This window comes from Culex quinquefasciatus, chromosome 3, assembly GCF_015732765.1.
Source record: "Culex quinquefasciatus strain JHB chromosome 3, VPISU_Cqui_1.0_pri_paternal, whole genome shotgun sequence".
Classification (NCBI taxonomy): domain Eukaryota; kingdom Metazoa; phylum Arthropoda; class Insecta; order Diptera; family Culicidae; genus Culex; species Culex quinquefasciatus.
The window spans coordinates 109,941,329-109,961,420 of NC_051863.1; the positions used below are offsets into that span (position 1 = coordinate 109,941,329).

The 20,092-nt window shown below is 39.2% G+C and overlaps 1 protein-coding gene across 9 annotated transcripts in view; it reads left to right on the forward strand.

Annotated features, from left to right (window-relative positions):
• Positions 1-19,636, forward strand: part of LOC6033514 (aldehyde dehydrogenase family 3 member B1) — a 47,163-nt gene extending 27,527 nt beyond the window's left edge. For 4 of the 9 annotated variants that reach the window (XM_038261642.1, XM_038261643.1, XM_038261644.1 and 1 more), the window contains 9 exons: positions 12,121-12,155; positions 12,245-12,303; positions 12,368-12,770; positions 13,226-13,620; positions 13,687-13,884; positions 17,167-17,282; positions 17,787-17,922; positions 17,984-18,134; positions 18,682-18,913. In XM_038261642.1, the coding sequence (XP_038117570.1) occupies positions 12,121-12,155; positions 12,245-12,303; positions 12,368-12,770; positions 13,226-13,620; positions 13,687-13,884; positions 17,167-17,282; positions 17,787-17,922; positions 17,984-18,134; positions 18,682-18,717 (1,529 nt within the window). In that variant the 3' untranslated portion in view covers positions 18,718-18,913. Of the gene's footprint in view, positions 1-5,996; positions 6,309-12,120; positions 12,156-12,244; positions 12,304-12,367; positions 12,771-13,225; positions 13,621-13,686; positions 13,885-14,121; positions 14,238-16,813; positions 16,930-17,166; positions 17,283-17,514; positions 17,631-17,786; positions 17,923-17,983; positions 18,135-18,681; positions 18,914-19,202 lie in introns of those variants that run through there. The other 5 variants (XM_038261649.1, XM_038261647.1, XM_038261646.1 and 2 more) reach the window with 5 other exon arrangements.
• The last annotated feature ends 456 nt before the right edge of the window (positions 19,637-20,092 follow it).

The following is a 20,092-nucleotide window of genomic DNA, read 5'->3' on the forward strand; positions in this document are numbered from 1 at the left end:
TTATTAGTCAAACCGATCGTCCTTCGTGATGCTTGAGTTGAAATCTGGATAATTTTGTTGATCGCATGGTCTCGCACCGGCGACAGATCTTTCAAATATCTGCCCTATCAACTATTGATGGTAGTATAGAGGACTACCATGGTTGCAACGGGTAACGGGAATCAGGGTTCGATTCCGGAGAGGGAGCCTGAGAAATGGCTACCACATCCAAGGAAGGCAGCAGGCGCGTAAATTACCCAATCCCGGCACGGGGAGGTAGTGACGAGAAATAACAATATAAGACTCTTTTATGATGTTTTATAATTGGAATGAACCGAGCATACATCCTTCGGTAAGGATCAAGTGGAGGGCAAGTCTGGTGCCAGCAGCCGCGGTAATTCCAGCTCCACTAGCGTATATTAAAATTGTTGCGGTTTAAACGTTCGAAGTTTATTATTGTCCAACACGGGTGCTACTCCTAATGATGGTAGTAGGTCACTGGATTGTTGCGACTATAAGACTGGGTGCCTATATGGTGGCGCTTGCCTATCAGGTACAGTGTTTTCACCAACCCAGCTGAGATTACCTTGAACAAATTAGAGTGCTTCAAGCAGGCCAATCAATGGCCGCGAATATTTTTGCATGGAATAATGGAATATGACCTCGGTCTTACGTTTCGTTGGTTTGTAATCAGATCAAGAGGTAATGATTAACAGAAGTAGTTGGGGGCATTAGTATTACGGCGCGAGAGGTGAAATTCGTAGACCGTCGTAAGACTGACTAAAGCGAAAGCATTTGCCATGGATGCTTTCATTAATCAAGAACGAAAGTTAGAGGATCGAAGGCGATAAGATACCGCCCTAGTTCTAACCGTAAACTATGCCAATTAGCAATTGGGAGACGCTACATCATGGTGCTCTCAGTAGCTTCCGGGAAACCAAAATTAGGTTCCGGGGGAAGTATGGTTGCAAAGTTGAAACTTGAAGGAATTGACGGAAGGGCACCACCAGGAGTGGAGCCTGCGGCTTAATTTGACTCAACACGGGAAAACTTACCAGGTCCGAACTTATTGAGGTAAGACAGATTAATAGCTCTTTCTCCAAATTAAGGGTAGTGGTGCATGGTGACTCAATCAAATTAAATAGAACGCTATCAGCAGTCAGATGTTGATCCCGTCGGCCGGATGGGCACGTCGGCCGTTCGCACGGTCGTGCGCGATCCATCCACCGGCGGTGTAGTGTGACCTGATAATACATCAACTCATTGAGGTTGATAATCTGCTTGTGATGAGCAAAATGAGATTGAGCGATCCGTGATGCCCTTAGATGTTCTGGGCTGCACGCGCTACAATGTGAGCAGCAGCGTGTACCCTACGCCGAAAGGCGCGGGAAATCACTGAAATGCTCATTTAGTCGGGATTATGGATTGAAATGGTCCATATGAACCTGGAATTCCCAGTAAGTGCTGGTCAATAGCTAGCGTTGATTACGTCCCTGCCCTTTGTACACACCGCCCGTCGCTACTACCGATGGATTATTTAGTGAGGTCTTTGAAGGTGAACATTTGCTAGTCCTTCCCGGATTACATTTGAATCGCTGAAGTTGACCGAACTTGATGATTTAGAGGAAGTAAAAGTCGTAACAAGGTTTCTGTAGGTGAACCTGCGGAAGGATCATTACAAAGCTTCACGTATCTCTGGAGCGTGATGTGTTGTTTTGTATCACCCATTCGAGAGCACCAGTGTCGACAAGTTCGGCACATACTCATCAATCGGGTGAACGATACCTGGCTGGTCAGCCTATATCGCGGTACCGAGCGCAAACGTGTGCGGCAGGTTCGTCCTATGTCCGCGTATACCACATGCGCTACCACCGGTTCGCGTGGTCCGTACACTCACGTACGGTGCGGCTGATCATCCGCGCACAATACTGTGCAACCCATTAAACAGTGTTTCTTGTTTGACCATACCCATGGCAAAGCAGAAGGCAGTCGTATGGCTACCCTGCGAAAAGACCGTAAATGCTAAGCTAAGGCACGTACTATTTGAACGCTAACGAGTCGAATTCAACCAAGCAGTAGAGGTACGGCTTCAGTTGGTTCGATTCCCGGTGATAGAGTTCTACGACTCTATCGCTGCATGAGTACACCAGTGCTGTTACGCGAGGCAAATGCTTGGAAACGCCTGAGCACGTACTATTTGAACGCTAACGAGTCGAATTCAACCAAGCAGTAGAGGTACGGCTTCAGTTGGTTCGATTCCCGGTGATAGAGTCCTACGACTCTATCGCTGCATGAGTACACCAGTGCTGTCACGCGAAGCAAATCATCGGTAATAACGTCAGAGGTAAGGTGAACTTTGTAGTTGCAGCATTAGAGTGACGAGTTTGTCATTCAGGCACTACAGGTTCATGGTCGATTTTGAACGCAACACAGCTGTGCTACCACTGACAATTGATTCCACATCGGTTGCTCAAAGCACAGTACCTGAGGGTTCGTCGTTTGACAAAGCATGTGAAATGACCTCCTTTCGTCGCCAGCAGTCGAGTACCTAGTACTCGTTCCCTGCTGGCATCCCGACGATTGGATCTCACAGCGCGTCAGATATGCGAAGCCCTCGGCGTGTTAAGAGGTAGGTGATATGATAGTGATCATATCACTAGGACACGGCAACAGGGCACGGCACCAGGGCACGGCATTGAACGCAACACAGCTGTGCTACCACTGACGATTGATTCCACATCGGTTGCTCAGAGCACAGTACCTGAGGGTTCGTCGTTTGACAAAGCATGTGAAATGACCTCCTTTCGTCGCCAGCAGTCGAGTACCTAGTACTCGTTCCTGCTGGCATCCCGACGATTAGATCTCACAGCGCGTCAGATATGCGAAGCCCTCGGCGTGTTAAGAAATGATCTAATAGTGATCATATCACCAGGGCACGACATTGAACGCAACACAGCTGTGCTACCACTGACGATTGATTCTACATCGGTTGCTCAGAGCACAGTACCTGAGGGTTCGTCGTTTGACAAAGCATGTGAGATGTACCTCCTTTCGTCGCTAGCAGTTGAGTACCCAGTACTCGTTCCTGCTGGCATCCCGACGAATGATCTCATAGCGCGTCAGATACGCGAAGCCTTCGGCGTGTTAAGAAATGATCTAATAGTGATCATATCACCAGGGCACGACATTGAACGCAACACAGCTGTGCTACCACTGACGATTGATTCTACATCGGTTGCTCAGAGCACAGTACCTGAGAGTTCGTCGTTTGACAAAGCATGTGAGATGTACCTCCTTTCGTCGCCAGCAGCCGAGTACCTAGTACTCGTTCCCTGCTGGCATCCCGACGAATGATCTCATCGTGCGTCAGATACGCGAAGCCCTCGGCGTGTTAAGAAATGATCTAATAGAGATCATATCACCAGGGCACGGCATTGAACGCAACACAGCTGTGCTACCACTGACGATTGATTCTACATCGGTTGCTCAGAGCACAGTACCCCTAGGGGTTCGTTGTGAAATTACCTCCTTTCGTCGCCAGCAGTTGAGTACCCAGTACTCGTTCCCTGCTGGCATCCCGACGATTGGATCTCACAGCGCGTCAGATATGCGAAGCCTTAGTGAACTAGGCACGCTCTGCACTGCAGGGCGTGCCTTTTTTTTTGCCCCATAGATGCTAATGGTGTCAGGAAAGGAATTGCGAGTTGGTGAAAGGTTATACCTTGATCCGCTCAGGTTGCCTTTTCGAGCTCGAATGGTTTGCTCCGATTCGACGGGTACGTTGTGCACGTAATGTCGTTGAGAGAGTACTCATGTGGGTTCTTTTTTGCTATTTTCGTGCCCCGAAAATATGCAACAAACATGACAGTAGGTAGCGTTGACATCGGCCACCATGCTGTATACCGAGAAGGGTGGAGGTGACACAGTAGGTAGCGTTGACTACGCATACCCATGACATGAATAAACACTGCCAGCTCGTGCTGCCGCGGGTCCATGGCTTGGTAATAGTTGAACCGGACAATGATGCTTGGAGGGAACGTGGGAGAACCATGTTTAAGGATGTGGAGGGTCTCTAACCCAGGCTTTCTAGACAAAAACGTCCAACGGACTACATAGATGAATTGAGATGTGTAAACATTAATTTCGATGCGCATTGCTTGCATTTAAATGGCATCGAATTTTATATCGATGAACATTGTTGGGAGTGACCTCCCCTTGGTTTTAAGGTATCCCTTTTCCCTTTTGTACATGTAGGACCTCCTACATTTGAAATCACTGAATAGCGAAAGCTACAATATTTCATGAATAAATGAAAGTTGCTAGTATTTAAAATTGAGGTGAAAAGTCATCGTTTGTGATTGGACACTCAATAATATTTTAACTGAATGAATGTACATGGAAAAGAAATTTGAATAAATATAAACTGAAAAAAAAACCGCAAAAACTAGTTTTTTCGCAAATAAAAATTTCGGCGATACTTAGATATGTTGGAATCTGATGATTGCATTCTAATACAATTTTGATTTCAATGTATATACCTTTTTAAAAATATTTTGCTTGCTTGATTTTCCTATTCATTGTCATCTATTGTAGTCCAAAACGTCATTGACAGCATCCAGCATTATAAAGTGATATGAATTTTAGAATCAAAATTACAAGCACTGAATAACTGGTTCATCGTTGAATTAACTTTGACACAAAGTATTTAACAGTCTATTAATGATGATCAATTTTAAAGTAATAAAAGGCTTCACCTCTTTACAAACGATGGGTTTGCGATGGGTGACATGATGGGACACACACATTTGAACTCAAATTTCATCTATTTTTTTAGATTCGGAATAAAAAAGTACACAAATATCACTGAAGTGGTCATAACTTGAGACAGAGTTGCCAGATCATCAATGTTTTGGACTCGTTGGAAAGGTCTTTTAACTACCTAACTGACGATGGGTCGGTTGAAAGATCCGGACATAGTTTATATACATTTAAGTGAGATCCGGATATTTGTGAAAACACATTTTTATACATAACTTTTGAACTACTTATCCAAACTTCAAACAATTCAATAGCGACGTATGGAACCCTAAACCGAGTTTATTGCGACCTAAATCGGTTCAGCCAGTGCTGAGAAAACTGAGTAAGAATTTTGGTCACACACATACACACAGACATTTGTCAGTTTTCGATTCTCAGTCGATAGGTATGCATGCAGGTGGGTCTACGACGTTTCTGAAAGACGTTCATTCTCCGAGCAGGATTATAGCCTTACCTCAGGTGAGGAAGGCAAAAGGATATCTATTTATCTGATCAATTTAGCTAAAATATAAAAGTTCTAAATCAAAAACTTGATACACATTCTACCTTATGCCTTTAAAATACATAATGCTACCATGATAGAAGTAAATTTCTGAATACTTCAATCTAGAATCCTTAATTATTTGATCATTTTGAGTTTTTATTGTCAAAGGTTGAAATTAAAGCTAAAAAAGTAAAAGAAACGAAAATGTTTAGCCCAAAACAACATTATAAAATAAATGAAAGAGATTTTTAAAATATCATGAGACAAGTCTTGAGTTGTAAGTGATCACAGGATAATTTACAAATCTCCCCAAACATGAATGCGTCTTGCACTGCACCAACTACGGAATCGCGCGCAAAACTTTTATGGGCGATGGAGTGAAGTTATTGTGACATAACTCCAGCTATACGGAGAGCGTACGTACGGGACCGGTACTGACTCCAGTAGTGAGAAAACGAATGAAGCCACGCCAAAGCAACAAGTGAAGTGTATTTACAGAAATTGAACGCCGGATTGCTTAATCCTTCCACTTTTACATGGTGTGGTGTGTGCTGGCTGGCTTGGTGTTCATGACTCGTCCAGATTGAATCGCTGACCAGCCAACCCATTCACGCTGCTGGACTGTGCATGTGGTCAAACTCGCGGACATGTACGTGTGTATGATATGAATATGACTTTGCGCCGCGTTTGGCCTAGTGAATGTACGTGGGACAGAATTACGATCAGTTGCGGTCGAGAATTTGCTCAGTGCGCATGTTCGCTTTCCGTCGTCTGGTCGTCGTCGAGCGGTTTTTGTGTTTTGTGTTTTGATGAGCGATAAAAAAGGGTCTCGTCGTTTGACAGTCTTTCTGCCAGTTCTAGCTTGACATACACACAGCTGTCGTGAATCATCGCGTTTCAGTGCATTGATCTCGTCCAAAGAGGTTGTGTTTTGGTTTGGAAGATTAGACCGTGAAGATTAGAGGTATATACAAAGCTTCAGTGATAGTACAGTGAACGTCAGTGTTTCAAGTGACTTCAACAAAAAGTGAGTGATTCGAAGAGATTTATCAGAAAAAAGTTTAAATTTACGATCGATAGCAACCCATTCACGTATACATGTGCCAATATCATCATTCCAGTAAATTATATACGCCCCAGCCTTTTTTTACGTAACGAAGCAATTGTGGGGAGACATTGCTTACAACAGCGTTGACTACATAAAGTGAAGTATCGAAGTACGCGCACGACACTTGAGTGCAATGCCGACGTTTGACGGACGGGGCAGCAACTCACCGCTCACAGGGAGTACTTTTACTTGGTAATCTGACCTCGAGGGCAGACGGAAATTAAAAAGGCAGATCATTTCACGTCAGACTGTCACTCGTCTGGTTCCGTGGTCGAGATGTTCCGTTAGGGCGAGAAGAAAATAAAGCGTGGAGTTATGATTTTTTGAAAGGTTGTTTTTTGTAAAAATTGAACCCAATCTGAGAACTTTTTTTTGCTGTACATATACGTAATACTAATCTTTAAAATGATAAAAAGTTAGAATCGTCCAAAATATCATAGGACACTTTTGCATAGAACGGCAACATTGCTTTCTCGATTTATCACAAAATCTCTAATCTAAGTTATCTTCCCTCACAAACCAAGGGCTGATTCACAGTCATCCCAAATATTCGGAACACTCACAAATTCGGAACACTTTTGTGATAATTCACTAGCCAAAGTAGTTATTTTTGAACAAAACTGTATTTCGAGACTATTTTATCCAGAGCAGCAAGTGAGGCAGTGTTCCAAATTGCCTGTTCCATAATTGTGGGATGTTATTTATTGTGCCTCCCAAAATTGTGGAACACCTGAATTTAACTGATATTTTCACAAAAAAAAACTTATCAGACCATTCATATAACATTACTAAGCTTGAGTTTCATTGGTTCCAGTGTGTGAAGTCTTTATTTTGTAGAACATAAGTACTCCTGATGGAGAGATCCAAAGTTTGTTTACATTCGTAAGAAAAATGTGTTCCGAATTTGTGGATTTCAAGGTCAATGTTTTTCTTTGAATACTTGATATAAAACGTAAAAAATTACAGTCGGTCTATACATCAATCGGAAGATCACAAAAAAAGCTTTCACATGAAGGTAAAAACTCGATCTGTAAACTGTTTCGAATATGAGGGGTGACTGTACTTAAACCAAAAGTCATCATATTATAAAGATGAATAATTTTAAAGTTTAAAGTTTTATTTTATTTGTTTGCCCCCCCCCACCTAAATTATTTACAATTTTTGAGTTGATCGTTGATCTTAACTGACCGGGCCATTTATTGATAATTTGCATGTTTGAGTAGCTCGATCTTTATTAAGGCTTTTTTGCCATCCTACTGATGATATACATAAACAAACTAGCAAGACTGAGTTTCATGTTTCCTTTTCCATTGCCTCTGATATCAGGTCGACTTCAAGAAGTCGTACCTTGAGAAGGTCACGCTACCTTTCCAGATGAACTCGCTGACGTTATTGTTCCGATCTACAACCCAGGCTAGAGTGTGAAAACTTGTATTCTTTTAGTGTTGAGGCGCCGCCGTCGTCGCCGTTGCGTTGTTGTTACATTCTCGTTCTTAAATATAAAGCCGATAATACAGTATCGTGAGCGCATGGCCTCTTGCCTGGCTGCCACGCGGATGAAGGTGAAGGTCGGCGTCAACGCGATGGATGACGATGATTAGGCAAAGTTAAGTGGCCGGCGGCCACGCACCGATAAATAGAACAGACACTTTTGGTGGGAATAGATTTGTTTTTTTGCGTGAAAATTTTTGAAGTACATTAATAGTTTATGTTCTATTATCTCTGAGAAACCTGAAACATTTTTGATCAGATCGAGTGATATGTTAGTTAATTGTGCTTTCTATAGAACTTTGTATGTTGTAGTCCAGTCTATCCCAAAGTGAGTTCTGGGCCTCACTAGTGAGGCCTGTCGAGTTCCTGCAATGACTGAGGGCCCTACTGTGCCCAAACATTGCTGTATGGAGATGGGGCCTGGGCACAAATAGTTTGGAAATCAGTGTTCTAGTATCTGTTTAGCCTGTACACAGATCTTAAAATTCTTGGCTCATCTTAGTTTGCCTTTTCATTTGAGAGTTATGTGAACTTTTACGGCGGCTATTTACAGGTACATGATTATTGTTTTATTGGCAAACGTATGTCTGTCTTTGAAAAACAATTGAATTCGATTGTTAAACTTAGTCTAAATTATCCATAACAATTTACGAAACTTTTCAATTGCACTCGAAATCCCCTTGAAATCACTGAACAGATAAAAAAAACTCAACGTTACATTCAAGATTCCTTTTCGAATAAATTTCCCTTCACGGATTAGTGTAGGTATTCTTTTTTTTACGCAGGACCGGTTACCGGTTGTTTAAGATAACGTGTAACTTCGATAGCATTTTTTTGCTAGCCTTTTTATCGCGATTCAGCAAGACAAAGCTGAGGGTTACAGTAAGTCAATAAAGAACCTTCAGCTGGTACAGCGTGTTGTACGTTTATGTTTTTTATAGCTGTTTTCAAAGATTTTTTGCTGGTTTTGTGAAAGTTTTTGTTTATAATTGGTTTAGCAGAATGTGTTTAGTTTGCTTTTTTTAGAAACAAATTTAAATATGTAATTCAATTTGATACATCGTACTAAGCTTTCTGGGATTCCTATTTAATTTGCATAAGAGAACACAGAGGCATTGATATGTTAGCAATCGTTTATTTGACCGATTTTTGCCTCCTTTCAAAAAAAAAAAAAATCACGTTTTGGCTGTAGTGGCACAATTAAGGTAGAATCTTAGTTTTACGTATACTCTCAGAAAAACATAAAATCTAGTACTTTGTTCAGAAAATCATTGAAAACAACACCAAGTATGTTTGTCCCATCACTGAACTTCTACGATTAATTGTCCCACCAAGTATTTTCTATCACGAAATCATGAGTTTTACGAAGCTTTTCATCTTGTTTTCCTGTTTACCTGCAAGAAGATTACAGATAAGGGTGATAAAATGTTAACCGGGGTGATTAGGGACATATAGGACGTATAGAACCCACGGGACAATTATGCGTAGTAACACAGAAATCGAACGAAAAATTTCAATCGCGTTTTTCTCAGATGCACTTTTTTGAACATGGAACAATTATGCGTAGAACGGCAGAATAAAGCTTCCAAATTGCCTGTTCACTTTTGTACGGGGTGACTTTGATAGATAGTCTCTTGACAATAATATATGTATTTTTTTTCAAAAAAGCTTATAAACTTAATTAACTAAAAATAAACATTAATGTTTTTCTTAAAGAGTAGGGGAGAGTGGGGAGACTTGATCCCTTTTTTTTGTATCGCACACAACTCTGTCAATTTCTCACAAAACTATGATCTTTTTGCATGAATTGAAAGCTTAAACATTCAACTATGTTTGGCTGATAAGGGTATTTCATCAGATAAGCTCTTCGAATAATGCCAAGCGTTTTTAAAAAATATTTTAAACCGGAATTTTCAAAATGTTGGGGGTAATTTGATCCCCCTTTCAACATTTTGAAGAAATCTTAAGCAAAATGTTTCTTATTCATCCAAACTTTTAATTTTCTATAAGATACAGCAATTTCACATTAAACCTGTACGTTTGTGTTCAATATATAACAAGTTTAGCATGTATAATATTTAAAAACTTAAAATTTTCTTTTTTAGACCAAAATTGAGCATGTTTACAAAAGCTGGTAATTTTTGTTTACAAAACTTTTGAAAAATGGTTCAAACTGCAGTAAAACTTTTGAAAAATGGTTCAAACTGCAGTAAGTTATGTACAACTATACTAAAGGAAACTATGTACGAAAACCCAGCCAAATTATTTAATCTTGAGGCTGATTCCAGTGACTGTAAAAATGCAGGGATCAAGTCTCCCTAAACGCACTTTTTTAAACAATTGATTGTAAAAATAGTATGACGATAAATTTAACGTCAAATGCGTAAGGGTTTTGGAGTTGATATGTTTATCAAACAAATCATACATGAAAAATATTTTTTTGAATAATTTTTGAGTGTTTTCTATACTTATCAAAACAAAGAAAAAAGATCTCTTGGAAGTTTTTTGTAGCACTTCTTCGAAAAATGTGTGTAACTCAATCTAAACATTTTTTTATTTTTTTTCTTTGTTTTCTACAATGAGTTTTAGTCAATTTCGAACAACTTTCTAGAACAAAGCTTATTGTTTTACCCACATGCTGACGAGATACAGGCTTGGGATCAAGTCTCCCCACTCTCCCCTATATCAGCAACCTTAATGATAATAAATTTGACGTAAAAATAAAGTTTGAACAACTTAAATCTGATTTTAAGCTAAAAAAATAAATGAAAAACTATGACTATCATAGTCACCCCGGAATTCAAACTAAGAATTATAAACGTGACTTTTTTAAAAACAGTATTAAAAAAACTTTTTTTTTCAAAAATAGTGCATTGACTTTGTGTGGCCTACACCAGTACATGTTTTAAAAATACAAATCTTGAGAAAACCTTTACAAGTCGGAAAATATATCCAAAAAATAATTTGAAATCCTATCAATGTCACCCCGATTTACGGTACCTGAAATTAACTGAAAATGTAATTTAAAAAAAATCATCAAAACAATCAAATTATTCGCTCTACAGCATTGCCTTGGTGTTCTAGATTGCGAGATTCCTACTCGAAACTAGGTGTCCGAAGGCTTGATTGTTGAGGCAATTGCAAACCTCTTTTTACACCTTAGTTTCCATCCACCCCGGGATTCGAACTGACGACTTTTGGATTGTTAGTCCAACTGTCTACCAGCAACTCCACCGAGGCAGGACCCAGGGAGACGACTCCTACACCCGGGATTGAGATATCGACCTTACCCTTTAGGTTAGACTGGGGCCAACATTTCCTTCCCCGTCCGACGGAAGGCGTGGTCAGACAAATCTCGTCTCGAAAAATGCCACGGTCCCCCAAGCAAATCATAAAAGCATTAAAAAGCTTGTTGTTGAGTTCAGCACATGAAGTCATTAAAATACATTGTGGATCATAAAAAGTGGATTTCTAAGCTATGCGTTACACCTTATTTTTAAATAATTTCAAATTTAACAAAAACAGAAAAAAAGATGAAAATGCATTTTAATTTTTTTTCGATGAATGGTTTTCTGATTAATTGAAAGTTTGAAGTTTTTATAAAGTTTCCCAAAAAATGTAGGGTACCCTTAACCATGTTCAATCAAATAAAGGCTTTGTAATCTTTATACATATTTTCAATTTTGTGATCAGAAATCTAAATAGACGTAAAATCTATTACTAAACATATTTTTAAATTCATGGATATGGATGAGAATTATGTTAAAAATTTGTAGTTTCTTCCGTTTAAAAAAATAAGGGTTTATCAAAGGATTCTACAAAACCCATTCCTATTGTTTTACAGTGCTGTTCTTTTGTAACAAGTTGCTTTTAATCTTTGATTTATTTAAAATACAAATTTTCCCCATCCTCTTTGTGTTATAAAAGGTTTAGTTGGGTCTTTTGAAGATTTAGTTTCTATACTTTTTACAATAGACTGTTATACCAAATTGCGTTGGACCATTGGCATCTATCAGATAAAAGATGAATGAAAGATTGTCTTCTCTCACGTAACACAATTTTTATAGAAAAATTAAGTCTGTTTCAATTTTAATCCTCAAACCTAAGAACTATAAAATTTGATTCATGATACATATATCATGCACTGATACATAAAGAGCAAACTCTCTGGACAGCCCAACCTTTTATTTTTGTCATTTCCCTATGACCTTAATCACCTCTTTATTTCTTTAATTTCCAGGAAACGCTCACAACGCCGAGATGAGTTTTGCCGACGTAAGTATGAGCGCATTCAGCGGCGAGTGTAATAAACTAAATGTTGTACCTCGGTTTTAACTTAAGATCTGTTTATTGTCAAATTCCAGGCGGTACAACAGCTTCACACGACCTTCGCCAGCGGAAAGACGCGCAATGTCGACTTCAGGTGCGTTCGCTTTTGGCTGTGTGTTGAGATTTGATTTTGATTGGGGGTATGTTTTGATTTGTAGACTCAAGCAGCTCCGGAACCTGCTCCGCATGTACGAGGAGAACTCCGCCGAGATGGTGAAGGTGCTGGCTGCCGATCTTCGCAAGCACAAGCAGGAAGCGCACGTGCTGGAGATTGACTTCATGATCAACGACATTCGGAACACAATCTTCAATCTGCAAGAATGGGTCAAACCGGAGAAGCCGGAGAAGACCATGGTGAACATCATGGACGGGGTGTACATCTACAAGGACCCGTACGGCGTGGTGCTGGTCATCGGAGCCTGGAACTATCCGCTGCAGTTGACGCTGGTGCCGGTGGCGGGTGCGATTGCGTCGGGAAACTGCGTCCTGATCAAGCCTAGCGAGGTGGCCCCGGCTACGTCGCGGTTCATTGCCGAAACGATTCCCAAGTATCTGGATCCGGTGAGTAGATTGTGTGACCTAGGAAGGTTTATCGAGAAAGTGAAGGTTTTGAATTAACAGGCTTTCGATTTTGCTAAAAAAAATGGAAAGCGTGTATTGTTATGCAATTTGGTGGTGTTCTCAGAACTTAAACATGAAAGTTGTCTGAAAGATTGCGCAACACGTGGTTCGCAGAACCGGTTCGAAATGCAATTTCCTTCTTTGTACACGCGGAAAAGTCTTGCACGCCAACCGCTCGTCGGTATGGCACGACGGCATCGAGGTTGAGCGCGTCGATCCATTAACCGGGTAACCGATAAGATGAGAGAGAGCAAAAAAAGAGGCGTTAGATAATCGCACTTGCATGTGCAACTCGGCTCACCTTCACGGCTACTTTTTGTTTTTCGCTCGATAGTTTTCACACAATCGATATACATATTAATCAGTTTCTGTGCTGTTTTTGTTGCCATCAACAGGAATGTTACCGTGTGGTGGAAGGTGGCGCAAAAGAAACATCTGAGCTGTTGAAACAGAAATTTGACTACGTTTTCTACACCGGCTCGGGACGCGTGGGACGAATTGTGCACCAGGCTTGTAACGAGAACCTCACGCCGTGCACGCTGGAACTGGGCGGAAAGAGTCCTTGCTACATCGACAGCACGGCAGATATTGCGATCGCCACCAAGCGAATCCTGTGGGGCAAGTTTATCAACGCGGGTCAGACCTGTATCGCACCAGACTATTTGCTGTGCTCGCAACAGGTCCAGAAGCAATTTCTGGAAGAGGCTAGAAAGATTCTGAAGGAATGGTACGGTACCAATCCCAAGGAAAGTCCGGATCTGTGTCGGATCATCAACCAGCAGCATTTCCAGTAGGTTTCAAATCTCCCAAGATCACTTAAGAAAACAAACTAACCATCACATCCACCCTCTTACAGACGTCTCAGTGCCATGATCAAGGGAGCAAATGTGGCCATCGGTGGGGATACGGATTCGCAGGAGAAATACATCGCCCCCACCATCCTCGTAGACGTCAGCTCCAGCGATCCCATCATGCAGGACGAAATCTTCGGACCGATCCTGCCGATCGTCAACGTGGAAAACGCGTACGACGCTATCCGCTTCATCAACGCAAGGTAATTGTCAGACAATCCAGTGTGCGACATGACCCCAACAACCAAACACACGACACTGCACAAACATATTCACATTATTCGATTCGTCACCTGGTCAATTGCGCCTTGTTCAGTATTTTTAATTGTGTTTTTTTTGTTCTCTCATGATTTTCGTCAAAACCACTTCTCATCCACCATCAACCGGGTCTCGATTGGGTCTTGATTCGAAACAAAACAAAAAAAAACAAAATCGCTCAGATCACCCGCTCTTGTCATGTATATCTTCACGCAAGACAAAAAACTGCAAGATCTGTTCATTCACGGCACACGATCGGGCAGTATGTGCCTCAATGATACGATCATGCAGTACGCCGGTAAGATGCCTTCACTACTGTTTGCCTGTATGCAAATGGTTCCCCCTGCATATTACATAGCTTTGGTGGTTTTGGTTCGATTCTGGTGGTGGAAATATGCGTAGAATATGACCAATTGGATGCTAGTTGTTGTTTAGTGATGGTAATGGAAAGTTGTTTACATCTACATATGTATAATTAATGATGTTAATTTAAAATGCTGCAGTTTTTTTAGAGTTCATGTACTGATGTACAGATAAATTAATTGACAGATGGAGCAATATTTATATCAAGAAGATCGACAGCCAGAAGGACTTTTAAATCTTTTATAACATTTTGAATATTGGAAAACAGATAATACAAAATTTAAAAGTTTATTTTTCAAATATTGCGAAATTTCAAAAAATCAAATGCAATTTACTCCGGATTTGTCCAGGGGTCATTCACTAACACCCTAATCAAAAATTAACAATAATCAATTATCAAAAAATGCTAGAGCAGTTATTAAAAGATGTGTGTACCGTACCGTCACCCCGGTTCACGGTATTGTGTTTTTAGTTTTCCTACATTTTTCGTGAATCAAGGCAATCTGCACAAAAAATAAGGGCGAATTAATGTCGTGGACTCGCATTCCAAATTCTCATAGGGTGTATTTTTTCAGAAAGCTCGTTGAATTTCCTACAAGTTTGTATTGCAACTTAGTTCAACCTATGCTCTTCTCAAATGTTATTCTCGTGTGTAACTGGCTCCATACACACACAAATGAATTCTATGAGCCTAGGATAACATGTGAACATGTAGTACCTAAAAATCTCCTGTTCTTAAGATCTCAAAATTTTAACCCCTCATAAAATCGAACTTCGGAAACCCAGTACTTCTGATAATCGAGGCTTCAGATAATCGAATCTAGACTATTTTTATGGCATATAAAAGACATAAATTGTGCAATGCTCTAAGAAATCAGCCGTTTTCTACCATTTTATTTTTTTGTGTTATTTTTGATTTGGCTCAGAATTGTCTCCATACAATTTTGGCATCTGTCCATGTAAAAATGGTATGTAAATATTCGAAAATATTTAACTTTTGTAGGAATTTTCTGATTCCAAGACACCAAGTCTTCGGCAAAGTAGTAGGTACTGAAGAGGACTGTTAAAACAAATAGATACACGGAATAAAATATTGCCGGTTTTTAAATATACTTTTTTTCGCGAAAACTCAAGCGTTTTTTTTTTATTTTAGGGATTGTTTTATATGTTTTAGGGGACCAAACGAGTTATGAATTTTGAGAAAATAGTGATTTTTGGGAATAATTGAAATGTTATGCATAAAGTTTTTTTGTTCTCCTTTTTTATGTAAATTTTAATTTGCAATCAAAAAGTACTTTACAGATTCTAATCTAATCTAATCTAATCTAATCAGACCCTAGCGCAGCCAATCTTTCGAAGGGATCCTGGAGAGTGCCTTAGGTTAGATGACGCCTAGCACTCTTCTTGTCATTTATTAACATTTGTAGTGCGCCATTGCATCGGAATGCATTGAAACAACACAAGCGTTAAAGCGGCCAGGCCTACTGCATAAAGCCGTATCGCAGAGATGACTCGTAATTGGGTTGAGTTTGAGCACAGAGTGTTCGAACAACAACACAATTCTGAATCGACAGGGGAGGAAGAAGCGTGGGGACACACCACCATACGCTCCGAGATTTGGTTGTATTCGTTGGGAGCACCATGCTAAGAAGGTTTGGTACTCCGGGACCCTCTGGGATGGGACATTGTATTTCCACGAATGCCCTGGACACTATTTGCCGTGGTTATAGCGCCACAACTCGCTCTCTGTAACAGTATTCCTAATTCCAGTCCACGCTCACCAAGTCGACATGGCCTAGTGGTTAGCATTTTTGCTTACCAATCCAAAGTACGGGGGTTCGAACTCCGCCTCGAGCGACTTAGATTTTTCGGTCATATTCATCATTTCAAATTTATGTGTTCTTAACTTTCTCGTTGGGAGCAGATGGGCATCGAACCCAGAACCATTCGCTTACAAAGCGAACACTGTAACCAGTCAGCCACGGCCGCTCCTCCCAAAAAGTACTTTACAGATTCTCGAATTTAACTTAAATCATCGAATATAACATTAAAAGTAAGACAGCATAAAAACATGACAAAATGTTTTGTTCATGGTTCGATTATCCGAAGTCTCATACAAACCTTCGGGCAATCAATCTTCAGATAATCGAGTCTCTAAAATTGAACACAAGAAGCCTATGGACAATACTATCCAAATCTGGAGTTTTTTTTTAAAAGGACCTATAAACCAAATTTTAAATATTTGCTTTTTGGGTGTTTTTAGAATCGCCTTGAGTCAGGGGTATTCAAAAACACCCAAAAAGCAAAAAATGAAAATTTGGTTTAAAGGACCTTTTCAAAAAAAAAAAACTCCAGAAATGAAGTAAAAATTAAGTTGAAACAAATTTTGTTCATCAATAGCTCACGGTTTGCTTCTTCGCTTTACATCATCCGTAATTTTTTTCTCTAACTCTGGTGCTGGTACTATTTCTTTCTACTTAAAAAACCCTTAAATTTGTTTCTTAACAACAGAGAGAAACCGCTAGCCCTGTACATCTTCAGCAAGCAAAAGGCGGAGCAACGGGCACTCGTTTCTAACACTTCTAGTGGTGGAGTTTGTATCAATGACACTATGCTGCACCTGGCAGGTTAGGATGTGGTGGCACTAAATTGGATTTGTTGTTATATTCAAAAGTTGTTTTTGTGTTAATTTTGTTTGATCTCGCGTATAAGTAATTTAAAATAACATCATTTTAGAAGAACTAACAAGTAGGTTCACATCCCTTCGAAGAGTCAGGTTTCATGATGCAAAATTGTGCACCGGGTCGGTCCTCCATATCGATTGCGTGATTTATTGTTTTGATTCTATTGTTTCATTTCATCAGAGCAAAACCACTGGTCTTGTACGTTTTTACCACCAGTAAGACGGATGAAAAAATCATTATTCAAAACACCATTAGCGGTGGCGTTTGCCTCAACGATACGATAATGCATTTCGCAGGTTTGATTTATTTTTGCTGGTAATGTATCGAATTTGTGGGAAATTATTTTGTGCACCATCATTTGCTGCAATTAAGTAGTTTCATACTTCATTTTCAGCTGACAATTATTGGTAGATTTTTATTCCATAACATTAAGAATTGCAAAATTTGTCATAAAATCGCACTCCCAACAAAAATGATAACAAGTACAAATTAGAGTACAGTAACCTAACGAAATTTTGAATTTAACAGAGCCAAATCGCTGGCGATGTACATCTTTAGCTGCAGTAAAACTGATGTACAAACATTAATATCTAACACATCGTGCGGAGGAATTTGTATCAACGATACCGTGACACACTATGGAGGTTGGAACTGATACTTTGTAGGATGTAATAGATTGTTGATTTGTAGCGATAGTTTAACTTTTAGATTAAGTTGTTTTTAAATCTTAATGTGTGACTAATCCTTAATTGTCATTTAATACTTCAGAACTAATCTCGTTTTTTTTCTGTAAAATTCAGTTGAATCCCTACCTTTTGGTGGTGTTGGCCCTAGTGGAATGGGGGCTTACCATGGAAAGTACTCCTTCGACACGTTTACCCACCGAAAATCCTGCTTGGCGAAAGACTTCAACATGATTGGCGAGAAACTGGCCTCGTGAGTGATCTTTACTTCATACAATAATGTTGAACAAGTAATAACTTTCTTCTCACTCAAGATCCCGGTATCCACCGTACTCGGACACCAAGTTGTCTTTCCTGACAACGCTGCTCAAGAAACGGCAAGGCTTCTCGACGAAGTTCCTGCCGTACGTGCTGATGTTTGGAGTTGGAGTTGCCACTACACTGCTGGTGACGTCCCTCATGAAGGTAAGAGTTGCATGAGAAAATCTATGTCATCTCATCTTAATTAGCGCTATCATCTTTAAACTTTAAATTGAATTATTATCCTTTCCGTCCTGACTGTAAAACACTTAAGATTTTTTTCTGAAAATGAAACATCCAAATATTTGTATGATTTCGAGAAAAATATGATACAGTTTCTCAGAAAACTTTGTAATGATTTTTCAACGTAAATTTCTAACAATTTCTAAATATTATGATACTTTCTCTAAAAATATAAAAAAGAATCTGTCGTTGCTTCTGTCCTGCATTGCTTACGTTCTTTTCGTCCTGCTTTTCTGACTGACTCATCCGATTCTTAATTTAGGTCACCAGTTGATTTTATTTTTATTTAAAACAAAATTATGAAACTATTTAATCAAAAATAAAAACCGTACTTTAAACCCCTTCGAATAGTTCTGATAAAAAAATAATTAATCTGACTTAACTTAAGAATCAGATGAGCTAGCTTTGCTTTGGCTTTGACTTTGTTTTGCAAAATTCTAACACGTACGTTTTCTCCATTTGTTTTCAGAAACGTGCACTAATTTTACCTTCGCTGAGAAAATAAAGCTCACTTACATGGCACCCACACACAGCTCAGCACAAAATTTCAGCTAGGTTAACATTGAAAAGCACGGAAATCGTACAGCATTTGCGAACACAGTATTTATTAGGGCAGATGAAAAAAACGCATCGGTTGGCTTTGTTTTCAACAGTCATTGAGTATTAGAAATTTAAATAAAATTTAGACATTTTCAAATGGAGTTCTTTTTTATTTGCTGAAAATTTCCATGAACATGGATAATATTCTTTTTGGCAGGTTTATTTTAACAGTGTTGATTCACAATATTTGCAGTTCATCGTTATTAAAGAAATTATAGAGTAATATTATAATTTGTTTCACATGAAAATAATGTAAAAAAGTTTCCAAATTAAAAGGACAATTCAATTATGATTTTCAAAAAAAATAAACCTGCTGAAAATATGCTTCCATAAAATTATTCCTACAAAAATTCATAATTCTTTCATATTTTAATGTTTAACCTCTCGCAGGACGATGAATAGATTGGCAAGGAGTGAAAACCAGCCCAATCCAGGTCGGACTGTGCAGATGATAACCTCCCCCCTCAGAGACTGCAAATTGAGCGCCGCAAGCGATGGTAACATTTCCATGAAATTCATGTGATAAATCCCCTTGAAATGGTTGGTTTTTAAAGGTGGTAAGGTTTCAGCTTTGTTTTTAGTTATCTAGAATGTATACAAACACAGTCTATCCTTCATTCACCGTTATTTTTATTTTTGTCTGTATGAGTTTTAGCGTTCCAGTGATGGAACATTACGTGTATGTATAAGTTTTAACTGTTTTTAAAGCAATTTTATGTTTAAATGTTACAAATGAATATTCATGAAAACACCAAAACACGGGGTACTGTATACAGCAATACAAATAAAGTGACTGCCTACAGATAATTCTGTATGCAATTGCAGTTGACTTTCTCTTCAAAGCACTATTTTAAGAAATCAACAAATTTTAATAAATAAGAAAATTTCTCAAAATAATTATTACGTATTTTTATGATCAGTATCCGAACATCCTTAGAAGTAAAAACACGGTCCCATGCAACTCTGTCTTAACTTATTACATTAACACCTAAAAGCCCAAGCGCGCATGGACCTCACAGTAAAAAAAAACTGGTAATAGTTATTAAACTGGAAATGAGTACCGTCACTGGGTCAAAAAACGATATATCTCTCGTAATTTCTTAAAAACAAAAACAATTTAAATAACCTCGAAAATCTTTCAACTTAGATTTGTTCTTAGAAAGTTTACTAACATTTTCCCAAAATATGGCGGATTTTGATGAACACTACCTTAATTGCCAATAGTTTGAAAATTGACCCAATCTCACCCCTTAGCGGGGTGACATTGAGTCAAATGAATC